The sequence below is a fragment of the Pleurodeles waltl genome, chromosome 1_1 (assembly GCF_031143425.1).
Source record: "Pleurodeles waltl isolate 20211129_DDA chromosome 1_1, aPleWal1.hap1.20221129, whole genome shotgun sequence".
NCBI classification, from domain to species: Eukaryota; Metazoa; Chordata; class Amphibia; order Caudata; family Salamandridae; genus Pleurodeles; species Pleurodeles waltl.
In genome coordinates, this window is record NC_090436.1 from 178,238,738 (window position 1) to 178,253,833 (window position 15,096).

The 15,096-nt window shown below is 43.2% G+C and overlaps 1 protein-coding gene across 4 annotated transcripts in view; it reads left to right on the top strand.

Annotated features, from left to right (window-relative positions):
• The window catches only part of NEDD4L (NEDD4 like E3 ubiquitin protein ligase), a 945,521-nt gene that overhangs the window by 171,524 nt on the left and 758,901 nt on the right, over positions 1-15,096 (top strand). For all 4 annotated transcript variants that reach the window (XM_069220149.1, XM_069220140.1, XM_069220132.1 and 1 more), the window contains exon 2: positions 14,406-14,479. In XM_069220149.1, the coding sequence (XP_069076250.1) occupies positions 14,406-14,479 (74 nt within the window). The remainder of the gene's footprint in view (positions 1-14,405; positions 14,480-15,096) is intronic.

Below are 15,096 nucleotides of genomic sequence, written 5' to 3' on the forward strand. Positions count from 1 at the left end.
TGAAGGCCAATGCTGCTCATTTCCCTGCAGCCGAGCTTCCAACACAAACATCAAGAAGTGGAACGTTTTCCTTCTCTGTCTTGTTATTTTGAAAGGTGCTAAACATGGCGTTTTTAAAATGCAAGGTGTCTGAGGCTGTTCTCGGGCTCTGTGCCCTCACTAAGACATTCCAAGCCTGTGAGGGAGGTGGCAGAAGTGTATGGTGGTCGGTGTACCTTGTATCACACAACATCGACAAACCGTTAACTGCATCTGCGGCATGCTGGTCAGGTATAAGGTGAGAAGTGGCTAAATTGGGAGGCTCTGTGGTATACCTCTGCAATGCCTGGCATTGATATGTACCTATTGTGGATGTAGTGGACACAGTCCCTCATCATTGTTGTTTCCAAGCTTCCCCCTCCCTGCACCACTACCAGCCCCTGATGCATGGCTGTCATGAGAGCCACACGCGTGACTTAGGGTTCTTGACAGAGTCTGAGTGGCTGATGACTCCCGAGAGATATGGCAGGCACCTTTATTGCTTAGGACCCCAGATAGGGGCACATACGTGGCTGGCGAGTTGTGGTGCGAGCAGACTCCTTGGATGCTGAAAAAGTAGTCTAAGTCGTTGTTGTTTAACAATTAAGAATCTGGCATGTGCCTTGGGGCTGTAGAGCTTTTTTCATTTATCTGTGATTGAAGATATTACCAATCAGGAGCAGTATGCATTGATAGTTTATGGTGGGCCTGTAAAATATCATTGCCAAACATCTTTCTGATTGTTATATTTTTCTCTGCTGCTTCTACTTTGTAGGACACTAAAGAATGTCTGCACACTTAGTTTTGCAGAGATTTTGGTGATCCTTGACTATAGCAGCGTCTAATGAAGATAGGAACCGATGTTTGAAAAACGTTGCATTGACAGAGCCCATAAATCTTGGTTTAATATGCTAATTCATGCAGCATAAGCATATTAAAGTGCCTGACCAGGAACTAAAAGGTAACATAGCATGGGACTTTCATTACTGGTCTCCCTTAGTTTCTACAGCAGAAAGAAAGGAAGGACTATATTGAAGACAAGGGAGCCTTTAGAACAGCCTTCCTTTCACTTCTAGAAAGAAGACATGAAAAAAAAACTTTCCTAGAGGTTATAATGAAAATTCACCAAATGGTAAAGTTGTGGTGGGGGCGAGGAATGTGAGAGGGTGATTGGTTGGCAGTTATGCAGGGAATGATTTAGGGACTCCAGCAGGTGATGGATGTATGGATGGATGGAATGGAAGTAGCAAGGAACCAAACCACAGAGGAGGTGTGGAGAGTCGGGAGAAAAATAGCAGGAGCCTGGATAAATTCACAGAAAGGTCTACTGATGTAAATAAGTCCTTCATACAGCTCAATGCAAGCAATGGAGTGGAGACAAAACCATACATCCAAACAACCAATGTGTCAAGCCAGTGGCTGAAAAATGATGATCAAAGTAAAACCGCGGTGAACTGGGGAGAACCTGAAGCCTACTATATGAATATTATTAGCAGGAGATATATTTGAGAGTTGTGCTGCCAAAACCCCAACCTAAAAAGACCGAAGTCTCTGACGGCGGATTGCTCTCCCAAAGAAAACCACCAGTTTAGATTTGTTTCAGTCTGAAGCCTTGTTTCAGATTGGATGTCTGCTGGTTGGATAGTGCAATAACCAAGCTAGATCAAGAGCACAATACCCAGCAGACGTGACAAACACCCACATTGAAGATGATCATCTGCACTTCAAGGCAGAGGTGGCTGCACTCCAGATAGATTGGTAACATGTGGCAGGGTAAAGGGAATGCTGTTAAGAATGCACATCTAGAAATGTTCATAAGAACTCCTGTAGATAGCAACTCTCCATTCCTTTGTCTTTCAGTGAGTGTGCAGTTGACAGCTTGAGGGGCTGATCTTAGCAGCTGCTCTGCCATAATTAGAAAAGTGTGTACGTAAATCGCTGTTAAGAGTTAAGCTTCTCTCCCTCTCCAGTAAAATATTCACCCACTTTACATTTCCCACAGACTGTTTGTTTTGCTGCACTTAAAATGTTTGTGCCAAGCACCATTAGAAGAAAACGATTCCAATAGTCCGAGAGCCCCAGGACAGCTTGGCAAATTATGCCATTTCTGCCGTACGTAAAATGGTAATGGCGGTTTATCGTGCCACAGCGCACGTGCACATTGCTGTAAGCAAAGAAACTCCAATTCTGTTAAATGTCAATCACGGTTTCTTTCTCAGAACTTGGCCATTTGCATAGTCGACCGCAGCAGCTCAAACCTTAGGCTCTCACTCTTCTGAACGGGCCGCCACCCAGGGCTCTGCTCCCAAGCAGGCAGATGCGTCTCTTCCCCGGCCTGCCAGCTGCTGCTGCTGGTACTATGGAATCTGTGGGCAGACGGGACTAAGGATGGCAGGTGCAGCCTGGCTGGGACTGGCAGATGCAGCTTTCTTCCGCTGGTATCGTTGAGTGGGTTCTTAGGGGAGAGGGTACATTTTCTCGCACCAAGCCATAAATTCCCAGAGGGCTGGAGTCTCATCAGAAAACTGGAACAAAGCGACGAACAGACTTGTTGAGAGGCTCCGGATAAAATGGCTGCTTTCTATCACTTCACTAAAGTTTCTCTGTTTTGGTGTCAGTGCACGCTTACAAAAGGTACTTTTCCTTTCAGTGTCACCAGATTACAACTTGGTTTTAGGAATCCCAGTAGCTCAGTGCAGTATCATCAAACTGACAAGTTTTGTTAGTCCAAGATAAAACACTGTTTGTTTCTTTTCTAGACAACTGTGACTGTAAATAAAGTAGTAATACTTGCTTCTGTGCCTGTTATTAGGAGTGGGCTAGAGCGATAAACCTGCCGAGTTGGCCCGAGGACACCGCTCTCCGCGGTTCCGAGCAGCGTGGTGTTTTCAGGCCTGAAAGTACTGTCTCAAAAGCACCAGACCCACTAATCCTGAGTACGTAAACACCAGAGCCTTGTATAATGTTGTGGGACTGCATGGAGTTGTGGCACCTCGCTCACTCCCTCAGGTTCGCCACTCACTAATTCTGCCCTCCTTTTACCCCGATCTACCCTCACTAGGAGCCTTCAAATATCCCTCACATTTGATTGGCTGCGAGGGCTCAGCTGATGTATGTTGTTCTTTATAATTGTAATGAGGGCCTTAGATGTTCTTTGTTGAAGTTGTAAAAAAAAAAAAAAAAGGAAATCGGTATGGAGAGATAAATTAGTGTATTTTTGCCACTGCTTTAGAGATTTCATGTGAATTCACATTATCAACCTCTAAAGGATGAGTCTGCCCTAAGAATGTTTTGTAATTACATACAGATTTTCATTTATGTTGCTATTTTGTCTCCTGTTCTCGAGGCTGGTGAGTGGGACAGAGAGACAGCGTTTCTTATTACCTGCAGTGTAGCTGTTCCTAAGTGCCTGTTTGGGCATACCTCTCCACTCCATAAGCAGCTCATTTATTTCCAAAACAACGAAAATATTACCTTTTAAATCTCACCCTCTCCTCCTAATGTTATTTTTCATTTAGCTTTTTAATCTCTCTTTAGGGGGATTTTAACCACGCCCATGTTATGTCAGTCACTTTCATTGGTTTGTGGGCTTGCCTTTTAAAATCCGCTTGTTTTCATTTGTGAAAGGCATGCATACGTCATGACTTTTCCGATGTTTAGCCCTCCTCGAGAGCACCGGTAAACTACTGGAAACATACGTGGCTTAATGTTTTCCGCATGGTTTCCGGATTACATTTTCTCTTTATTTCGCAGTGTGATTGCACTGTGTTTTAGACAGCGTGATCGCGCTCATTTTTTTTTCTTTAAATGTGGCAAGAAAAGTCAGGCTAGAAGTTTACAACGCTAATAGCTCCAACTTGACGTAATGCGATACCAGTTGCATTGCAAATGCTTGTTTCCTTTTCCTATCCCTGTATTTCCTCTAACGCCGCATTGTGCATGTGCCATGCTCCTGCAAGGCTTGGGCTACTGGAAAAATATTCGAGACTTAATGGCCTAGAGCATCTGCTTCTGTTCGTCATAATTTGTCCAGTAAGTCATACAATTTAAACAGAATTTGTTATGTCCAAATAAAATTGCTACTGAGAAGTGAACTAGACGTCTCTTATTGTGGGGACATTCCTCTCAAAGCCAAGAAGGGTTGGGGCTGAACTAGATCAGATTTTATGTTGTGTAGGGGATGCATTATAGTGAATCAAAACACTGGCGGTGCTCGTGCAATATCGGACATCCCGGGTGTGTCTTTTTCCATGACAATGAAAAAGCACAGAAATGTACACTACAAAATAGATTTAACTAACACAGATCTCTTGCTGCAAATGTTAAAGCTTATTTAAATGAAGTAAAAAAAAATAAAAAACACGTTGTTTGTACTATGATATATAAATGGAGTGTAAACTTTATTCAGAAAAAGAATTGTAGCAATTTTCTGTATCCTTAAATTTGCGGTAGATGGAGTTCAGCTGCATGATCCTTTCGATTGCAAAGGATGGATAGATATTCATTCATCCGGTCTCGCCGACAAAGAGTTTTTATATTTCTGTTGAAAGACTTCTACTGGACCGTATCAAAATATTGCAGTGGGCTTGGAGCCAGCCCATTGTTTTATCATTGCTCAGTTTGGTTGCCACTAATTTTCTCGCTTTATATTCAGTGGCTTTCCTTCCTCTTCTTGCTTGTCCCTCCTCTGGAGCATAGCTTCTTTCCTGTCCATTTGATTGCACTGTTCGCATTAATAGAACTGTGTTTTTCCTTTTACATTCAACACTCCCAAGTGCATGTGTTTTATCGCTCTCTCCCCATGTGCTTCTTACCCCTCAAATACCCTTTCCCCCATGAGCTGTGTTGATTCCTCCTCCCCTCGTCTCGCCCCCCCCCCCCCACACCACCACCGGTGTGACCTTTGCTTCCCCCGGTTGCTCTCACATGCTGCTTCAATCACCCCCTAGTTCATGTGCGCCCTCCTCTACCGTGTGTAGTCACCGTAGCTTTGTTTTATTTCTTTTTTTCTCCCCCACCTACTTGGCCTCAAGCTCATCCATTGTTACGCCACCCACTCCTCTCATGCACCATCATCCCTTAGAATCATTTTTTGTCTCCTTTTCATACAAGGAATATTTTTTTTATTTACCACTCTTGGTGGTGTCCACCATCTTGGAGCAGAAAATAACTAAAATGGTGCCTGCACCATTAAGTACGTGTGTGGACACATACGCACATCATCACACTTGTGCCCTCATTCCTAAGTTCATGTCCTTGCTCTACAGCATCAGCAAAAGGCATTGGCAAAGGCAATAAGTCAAAAGGTGAGACCTATCGTCCTTGCTAATGCTCGTTTTACTATTGTAGCCTTATTTTTAACAGAGCCGACCAGAGTTGCCTAACTAATGAGGAGACTGTCTAGCTTCTTGAAAATGAGTAGGTTGCTGGAACAAGGGCAGTGACTGGCTTCATTGGCAGATGGTTTGTGTGAGGGAAGTATGAGAGTGTCGCAGGTGTACTCCGCTGTACTCAGATGGTTTAACTAGTGAATATCTTCGTTCACCTTGGTGACTTCCCTCGTATCTTCTAGGAGCAAATAGGTGCTCTTTATTTGGAGGCTGATTTCGTATCATGGAAGTCCTATAAAGCAGTGTTCCCCAACCCCCGGGCCGCGGACCGGTGCCGGTCCGCGGATCAATCGTCACCGGGCCGCCCAAGGTCTTCAAATCTTGAAGGCATGTTTAAATACAATTAAATTCAAATTATTAAATCAAAACAAGCGGGCCACGGAAAAATTATCAAACATTTACCGGTCCGCGGCGATAAAAAGGTTGGGATTCACTGCTATAAAGCACCAGGCGCGCTCTTCGCCTGGGTGTCACGTGGCAGCGGCGCCCTCCTCCTGCCACGCGCAGCTGGCCACACATTCTGAAGGTTGTCTCTCTGGGCGGGTGACCCTGCTCGTGCGTCGCAGGTTGCTGGGAGCTACCGTAGCTCATGTGAACTGCTGACATAGCCTCGGTGCCGAGCCTGGCCCTCGGCGAGCAGCTACCCGTGCAGAGGGTCGGTTGTGTGCTAGAATGGTCAGATAATGTACTTCTAATGTGTGCATATGGTAACCACGCCGCAGTTCTTGTTATGGCAATAGTCTGTGACGCGAAGAATGGCCCGTTAACATTCTTTGTTGGTTTGGTTGAGCAGGATAGCATGTTAGCTTTTGTTTAATGCTCTAGTTCAACATTGGCGGTCAAGGATGATAAGTGTAGATTGAATAAAGGTATCGCCACCACCTATTCATTACAAAAACAATAGGTGGCGACGAAGACGTTTAACTAAACTTTACTCACAAAGTGAGGTTTACGAACTTAATCGGGCAGTTTTAAAACGTTTGCCAATCCTGTTGTGTAAAACAGTGGGCAAGAAAATAAAGCACGTTTTAAACATTATTTGTGTTTGTAAATGAGACACCAGGATGTTGTAGGGCATCATAAGCTCGCTAATGCACAATTTCACAAAAACGACCATTGCATTCGTTGGTGGAAAACGTGCCTGCCACCGTGGGTGAAGGTGCTTGTAACTTTGTGCATGCTGAAAAGAAAAAAAAACTCAAACATACTTTGGAGAAAAATCACACATACGTGTGTTTTTATATATTTTGTATAGTGAGTATTTTTATTTTTAAGAGCACTTCATGTGATCTTTTTCATTCTGTGTGACTCTTTGAGGCTTCCTTGGATTGGCAGATGCATGACTAGGACGTGGGCTACCCAAGCACTAATCTAGCCTAGTTTCAGATTCCCAAGCTGTCCTAACCCTGCAACTAACTCATGGAATGAGGGTATTTTAGCTGCACAATATACCCTGATTACAATCCTAGGTGATTTAAATTGTTGATAAACAGTTCTTACTGACTGTCACGAGTTAGAGGGAATGGAACATGCACTAGGGTGGGACGTCATTTATAGCTGGGATACTTGGATGGAGATTAGTTAGCTAATTCAGTATGACTTGTTAGCTGAGGGTATCAGTGCTTTTACATTTCTAAGGCCGATTTGCTGTGTATAATACTTTTAGGATGATGCCATATATATTAAGAAAAAGTAAGAGCTCTTGTAGCAAGCTGTTTCTTTTGTTAAAGCCACTGCTTTAAGGCAGCTTCCAGATCAATCCTTTCACATATTTTGAATATTGCTACTTTGAGTAAGGACGAATTCTTAAAGAAAGCACAATCAAATTGATATTTTGTACTATTTGATTTTTCTTGCTTAACCTGTTGGGTGTGTGTATTATGTTGTTTAGCAAGAAAAAAAAGGCGAATAAGTATCAAATTCCAAAATATGGCAACATTAAAACAAAAACAAAAAAGTCTTAGGACATTTTTGATTGAAAAAAACAAAAACCCACGACACAATTAGTCACCCGGACTTGATTGCCTGGAACAGTAGTTGAACTTTGCAAACAGAAATGTGCTTCCTGGGGAACCCCAGAGAAGTGTAATAGCAGTGGTGCCCACAGCTGATCAGAAACTGTGGGTGAAAGATTGAGCTGCTGGTCTCTGCGTATCTGAGTGGAAAGTATGCCCGAGGAACAGTAGTGGTCTCGTAATTGAAGACTCTTTACCTCCTGACTGGGGACCATCCCTCCCTGCTTGGGATCCAGGACCATCACCATTGTTGGAAACCCTGGCAGTAGGCTGTAGCAACCTCCTGATGTAGGTTTGTTCACTGTCCCTATTCACCCAATCTCCTTGCTGAAAAAGTGTGGTTTAATGACCCTCATTGTTATAAATGATCCCTGACGTTGCCTGTGTGGGTCTGAGCTTGATGACAGATAAAGAAAGAAGAAAGATGTGTTCTTCAGACTGTGTGCCAGTTGGCACTGGAAGTGGAAACATTTAAAGGGGGTTGGGGGCCTCGTAGGTCTCTGGTTCAACTACAGATGAACAACTGTGCTGTACTCTATCAACGAATTGCACGTGGACCTTGAAAGAAAGTCATTAATATTGACGCAATGGTTAAGGCAGAAAAGAAAAACATTGAAGGTCTGTAAAACATACTTTATTTTTCGAACAGGCATTGGCGAGCTCAGTCCCCGAAATACAGTAGTTAGTGGAGTATAAGGTACATTAGACTGAGTCTGCACAGAAAGACTTTAAAATTAACAGCTGCACAATTGGAGATATTCTAAAACTGGATTTGAGGTTGGAAACATTGGAAAATCGGAGATCAAGGGTTACCTCGGAGGTTTGGGTGGTACTAATGTTTGTAGAGAGTAGAAAATGCTCAGTCACCTTTTGGAGTTTCAAGAAGAGGAGGGCCAGCAGATGGTGCACTGGGCATGAGGTTACAGTCAAGAATTAGACAAGGGAATAATACATCTGGTTGGGAGTATGATGGTGGTTTGAGACCCTCGGGATGGAGTTACAATCGCATATCCTCTGGAGTGGGAAAATTGTGAATTCTTGAATTCCTAATGTTTTTCCTTTCATTAGTGACACTGTGGGCCTGATTATGAGTTTGGCGGATCGTTTAGGCTGTCCGCCAGACGTCCGACTGGGCGGTTGTCACCATAGTGGCTACCTCCCTGCAGGGCCCATTAAGAGTTTCCTGCTAGGTCGGCGGGCGGAAACCTGAGTTTCTGTCTGCAGGCCTACTGGGAAACACCCTACAGCATTGCCTTTGGCTCATAATCGATCTGGCGGCAGTTCTGTAGGATGCAGGGTGCACAAGCACCCTCGCAATGCTCACTGTCTGCTTTGCAGATAGTGAACATTGCGAGGGAGCTGGCCATGGGGACCCCCCTGCCTAAGCCAAGTGCATGGGCAGTGCAGCACCTGTTCTCTACCAGCCTTTTCATGGCAGTGTTATCGCCAAGAAATTGCTGGCAGAGAACAAGGTCGTAATCCCCAGGGCAGTGCTGCTTGCAGTGCTGCCCTTGCGGATTAGGACCACCTTAAACGCCAGACCGCCAGGATCTCTGATCCTGGCGATGCTGGCGGTGTGACTGCGGCACAACTGCCGTGATCATAATGTGGTGCTCGGACAGCTGCATTGGCAATGGTCTGACCGCCACCACGAGTATGGCGGTCAAATGACCGCCAGACTCGTAATGACCACCTGTGTCTCTCTTGTATCACTTTACTGACTTCCCTCTTCTCCCCATTGGCTCATTAGGAGCACCTGAAACTTTACCTACATGGGGTCCTAATATTTGCCTTGTGCATCATTTGGGAACCAGTGTTTGAAAGGGCAGAGATTTGGTGGATCTTGTGTATGGATGCAACTGAGTTATATTTTACTTTTTCACCTGATTAACAGATTTAAACATAATAAAGGCCTTGATCCCACAAGTCCATCTGGCACAATGAGGATGTATTAGGTAAAAGGTTTACCTTGTGACTGAGGGAACAAAATCTACCTGTGCTAAGTTGCTGTGTTTGGTGTTTTGATTTACTTACTGTGGTCTTATTTCGTGAACAAATGGCTCTTGAGAGTTATATTTTTATGAGATATTCTTAAGTAAGTCTTTTGGGGCTCTTGTGGAGCTTGAAAACATTTACCCTTGTGCACCGTGCCCATCCACAGACTTCATCATTAAATGCTTTCAGAACTCTAATGCACTCCAGAGCTCTCCTTGGTGAACTTTCATGTCATTGGCTATTGACTCTTGTTGGACTTTTTTGCTTATGCAGGGTCATCCCCAATCTTTTTGCCTCCTGCCTCCTATTTTTTTCTGACATTTTGCTGTTGGCTTTTGAACTCTGAGCACGTTACCACTGCTAACAAGTGCTAAAGTGCAGATGCTCTCTGTGTAAATTGTATGGTTGATTGGATTATCCATGATTGATATATTTGATTTACTAGTAAGTCCCTAGTAAGGTGCACTAGAGGTGCCAGGGCCTGTAAATCAAATGTTACTAGTGGGCCTGCAGCACTGGTTGTGCCACCCACATAAGTAGCTCTGTAATCATGTCTCAGACCTGCCACTGCAGTGTCTGTGTGTGCAGTTTTAACTGTAAATTCGACTTGCAAGTGTACCCACTTGCCAGGCCTAAACCTTCCCTTTTCTTACATGTAAGGCACCCCTAAGGTAGGCCCTAGGTAGCCCAAAGGGCAGGGTGCAGTGTATGGTTAAGGCAGGACATATAGGAATGTGTCTTATATGTCCTGACAGTGAAATATTGCTTAATTCGTTTTTCACTGTTGCAGGGCCTGTCCCTCTCATAGGTTAACATGGGGGCTACCTTTAAATCTGATTAAAGTGTAGATTCCCCTTGGGAGCGGATGGATATGTGGAGTTTGGGGTCTCTGAGCTCACAATTTAAAAATACATCTTTTAGTAAAGTTGATTTTAAGATTGTGTGTTTGAAAATGCCACTTTTAGAAAGTGAGCATTTTCTTGCTTATACCATTTCTGTGACTATGCCTGTTTGTGGATTCCCTGTATGGGTCAGTTTGACAGTTGGGCTTGTTGCACCTCACACTAGACAGTGACACAAAGAGGAGCCATCTGTGCTAGGAGTGAGGGGAGGAGTGGTCACTTACACCTGAAAGGGCTGTGCCTGCCCTCACACAAGGCAGTCTCCAACCCCCTGAAGAGTGTCTGGGGCCTGGCCTGGGCAAGGCAGGATTTCGCATTCAAAAGAGACTTTACTTTGAAGTAGGCCTACTTCAAAGGAGAAATTGGGTATAAGAAGGGCACCCAAAACCACCTACTTTAGAACACTTCTGGAAACAAGAGGAACCTTTGCCTGGAGAAGAGCTAAGGAGAAGTGCTGTCCTGCCTGTGACTGTGCTTTCTGGAGCTATCCTATAGTTGCTGCTTCTGACAGAGTAAGAGGTCAAAGACTGGACTTTGTGTGCCTTCCATCTTGTGAAGAAATCTCCAAGGGCTTGATTTAGAGCTTGCCTCCTGTTGTTTGAAGTCTCAGGGACAGCAAAGACTTCTTTCTGCCAGCACCTGGAGTCTCTGGAGAGACTCCTGCTCTGACAAGTGGTGCCCTATCCAGTCCCTGGGCCTTTGAAAGGAAAGCTGGTGGAAATCCAAGGAAATTGACATCAAATCGACGCCGCTGCTGAATCTGGTGACGCCGCCTGCAACAGACTCCGTGACCTTCACTGGAACGCGACGACCTTCGCAGGCCCAATGCCGCTGCAGCCCCGCTGAAGTCTGCAACTCCGTGGAAGTCGCCGCACCACGTCGTGACCGACACCGCTCGAAGTGTGCGGATTCAACATCTCGCGCAGACGCCACAATCCCCGATTTCGCGCATTCGCTTGTTTTCACTCTTCACCAAAGGTACTGTACTTGGGGGTCTACGAGACTCTGTGTCCGGCGCTGCTGGTGTTGGCTTGTTGGGAACGACTCCGTCACGACGTCGTGTTAACACCTCATCGAAGCATTTTGTGTTTCTAAGCGCTATTTCTGAGTTTAATCTTTAAAAATTCATAACTTGATGTGTGTATGTCGGATTTTTGTTGTTTTTGGACTTGTTTTGTTTAGATAAATATTTCCTATTTTTCTAAACTGATGTTGTCATTTTGTAGTGTTTTCATTAAATTACTGTGTGTGTTGGTACAAATACTTTACACCTAGCTCTGAAGTTAAGCCTACTGCTCTGCCAAGCTATCAAGGGGGTAAGCAGGGGTTAGCTGAGGGTGAGTCTCTTTTACCCTGACTAGAGTGAGGATCCTTGTTTGAACAGGGGGTAACCTGACTTTCAACCAAAGACCCCATTTCTAACAACTCCTATGAAATATGTTCTGCCAATACCAACTGCGGGACTAGAACACCAACTGATGTGAACTCCTTCATAAGCTCTTTTTCCCAGTTCAGGCTTCTGGTTGAATTCTGTGACCTTACATTTTTAAGTTGTAATTTTTATTCCAGTGCCAAAGTAATCAACTTTGAGACTGTGTGCCAGACTCAGATTAGACATTTCTGGCACCACATATGTCGGTAACACGAACATGCTAATGCTGGGCAGTCCGGAATTGTGGGTCCTATTATCCATTGGATGCGTTACGTAATAAACCTTGTAAACATGCATAGATTTCATGTATCGTGTAGTCCTCGACAGAGGAGCACTATTCTAATGGTGATAGTGTCAGGCGTTTTTTGCCATGCAGATCCACTCTCTACTTCAATTCAGGTATGCGTAATTGCACTTCTTGCTATGTAAGCGCATGATGTTCAGAGAGATCGCATATGATGGTGGGCTTGTATGTTTTGGTAGTTGTGAGGGTGCACTATGGTTTGTACTGGTATGACTTAGTGGTGTAGAGGTACACATGTTGCAACCTCAGCAGGGCTCTATTTGTAAGTAATTTGAAGATGTACAGAACCGGGCCAACAAACTGTATAGAGACAGTGTTTGAAATGGATATTGAATCTCACTGGTAGCAAACAAAGGTCACTTCGTTTCGGTGATAGGTTTTCCCAGATTTCTGTCTGTCTCTGATGTGCTACATTTCCCAAGGGCTCCAAGATTAAAAAAATGTAAATATGTTGATCCGGGCATGTAGTATTTAATCTTAGTTTATTTTAATGTTGTTTATAGTGTCTCAAATGTGCAAAACATTTGCTTTGAGAGTAGCTGTTAATAGCTGCTCTGAGCTACTGCTTACCTGTGCAGGGACATATTTACTTATTGGTACATTTTCTGTAGGCCTCGTGAACTTGCTTTGGCATTATTATAGAGTGTCAGTGACTCATTCATCAATTTGAGTGGAGTAGGGCAGTGTTTAAAGTGAAAATGTCGAAAGGGCAAAGAAGCAATTTTTTTTTTCATTTGCATCGGTTAGGGCGTTTAAAATCGTAAATTTGTGTCAATGAGTATATGTGGTGAAGGAAAATACGAATGGGAAATGTTTTTGTTTAAAGACAAATGTTTAGTTTTCTATTCTCTTATCTGTATTTTCTTTAGAGAAACTCTACATTTAATTGTAAATTAAACATCTGCGTGTACTTTCTATAGCATCGTTTTAACAATCAAGGGATATCACTACATACTTCAGCAGGAATCCTTTTAAAAGACCTCTCCTGAAAGTGTTCAGATTGAAATCTCACCATAGTTTCATAGTCATTCATGTTGTGTGTCCGTATCAGTACCTCCATATATTGTTACGAGGACTTCCCTATCCTGTGTAGAGGTTATTGCCAGCAGAGGTGTGCATACGGGTATGCTGAAGGCCAGTGCAGTGAGGATGAACTAAGTGATCTTAAAATTGTAGATTGCTTGCACTATTGAGTCAGTCTGATCACCACTCCTGTTCAGGACTATAGCTGTGGAAGCCGTATTGGGTATTCCCTTCTATGTTTAAGGTGGCAGTAAGGCTATGGCAGCGATCGTGACCACTCTTCTTCTGTGCAAAGCCACACCAATCGCATTCCATCTGCACTTCTAAGCTACCCACTACAGCAAGATAATTGGAAATTGCTGGCTATATTGTTTTCGTGTGCATAGTGGTTTTGCACACATTCAATGCTATTTCCTCGTCTGCAGCAACTGGTTAATACTACTCCTCAGCTGTTTTGGCTAGTGCACGCAGTGCTACAAACAACTGAGGTTCACTGGCTTTAGCAGATAGAGAGTAGATACGTTGATACTTGAACTTCTTATCCCTATTCTGCCTGTATAACTAATGACCAGTATATAATAATGAAGTATTTAGTTGCATTTACATTCAACAGTGTTGTGTTGTGATTGCAACCTATCTTGATCTGCTAAGAGTGTAAGGTGTGTATAATTTGATCTCGTTTTGGCAGTTAATATTTTGGCGTGAGTCATGAGTGTCAGACATCAGCTTCAAACCTGACTTGCAAAGTTTCTAGTGTTTGTTTACATTTCGATATTTATCCAGTTTGTGACATATTGTCATCTGATTTGTGTGGGATGGTCAAATAGAAGTTCTTGTTAATATGAAAAAGATGTTGCTTCCACCAACAGTAGTAAAATACCATTGTGTTTGGAACCATATCCTGCTCATAAGGGGAAATGTAAAACATCCTTCATAACAAGCAGTGTACTGGTTGCTTTTGATTTTAAGTAGAAAATGGAAATTTACAGCACAAAATAAACTTGGGAGTCCATATGTGATGCACACGTCTAAGGTGTGTGTGTGTGTGTGTGTGTGTGTGTGGACAACACAAAATAAACTTGGGAGTCCATATGTGATGCACACGTCTAAGGTGTGTGTGTGTGTGAGAGAGAAGGGTACCACTATAGCGTGATGAATACTCGTCATTACAGACAAGCATAAACGGTGGTCCAAAACAGGTTTCTCGACACTTTTTCCTCACTCATCCTTGTTCAATGTTTTTATGTTGTGTTGGAAGTGATCTATCATATCAACAAATGTTATTGTCAATCGATTAACATAGCTTACTTTTATGTTGTTTTTTAGGATGAATCTCGCATCCTCCGAGTGAAGGTTGTTTCAGGAATTGATCTTGCAAAGAAAGATGTTTTTGGGGCAAGGTAGGTGATACGCTTTTCTCCCTAAATTATTTGTTTAACTGTACAATCAAAGCAAAATTTTCAGGAATATAACACACTTAGATGTTTAGTAGTTCTGAGTATCTCACGTGCATTGGGTAATACCGTTCTTTGTTGTGCTCGAAGAAATGTCTTATTAAAGGGTGTCCGGTTTTCACAAAGACATATTTCTTGTGGTGTATTGAGTAAGTCATAATGTTCCAAAGCCTAGCGACCCTAAACCTTTTCTTAATTTGTCAATTTCATCCAATTGGTGGGTAGTGCGTGGTTTGCTGTTGCTAGGAATTGAGTAATGAGCTTTCCTTATTTTGAAGCTTTTAGATTGATGGTCTTATCAAGCAACCATGCTGAAGTGCGTTCACAAGTTTCTCTTTAATTTCAATGTGTCTAACACCAGGAATTAAAGCACTAGTCTTTTGGAATTTAGCACACAGACCAGCAAGATAATATTCTGGTCAAGGGAAAGCGTAATAGTAGCAGGTGCATCCCTGGTGTAAGATTATAGAGGTTGCGACTTTTTGAGCAGGTATTTAAGTATAAATGACTTGGAAAGTGTCAAGTACTAATGAAGACTTAAAACAGAATAATAGTTTGGATGG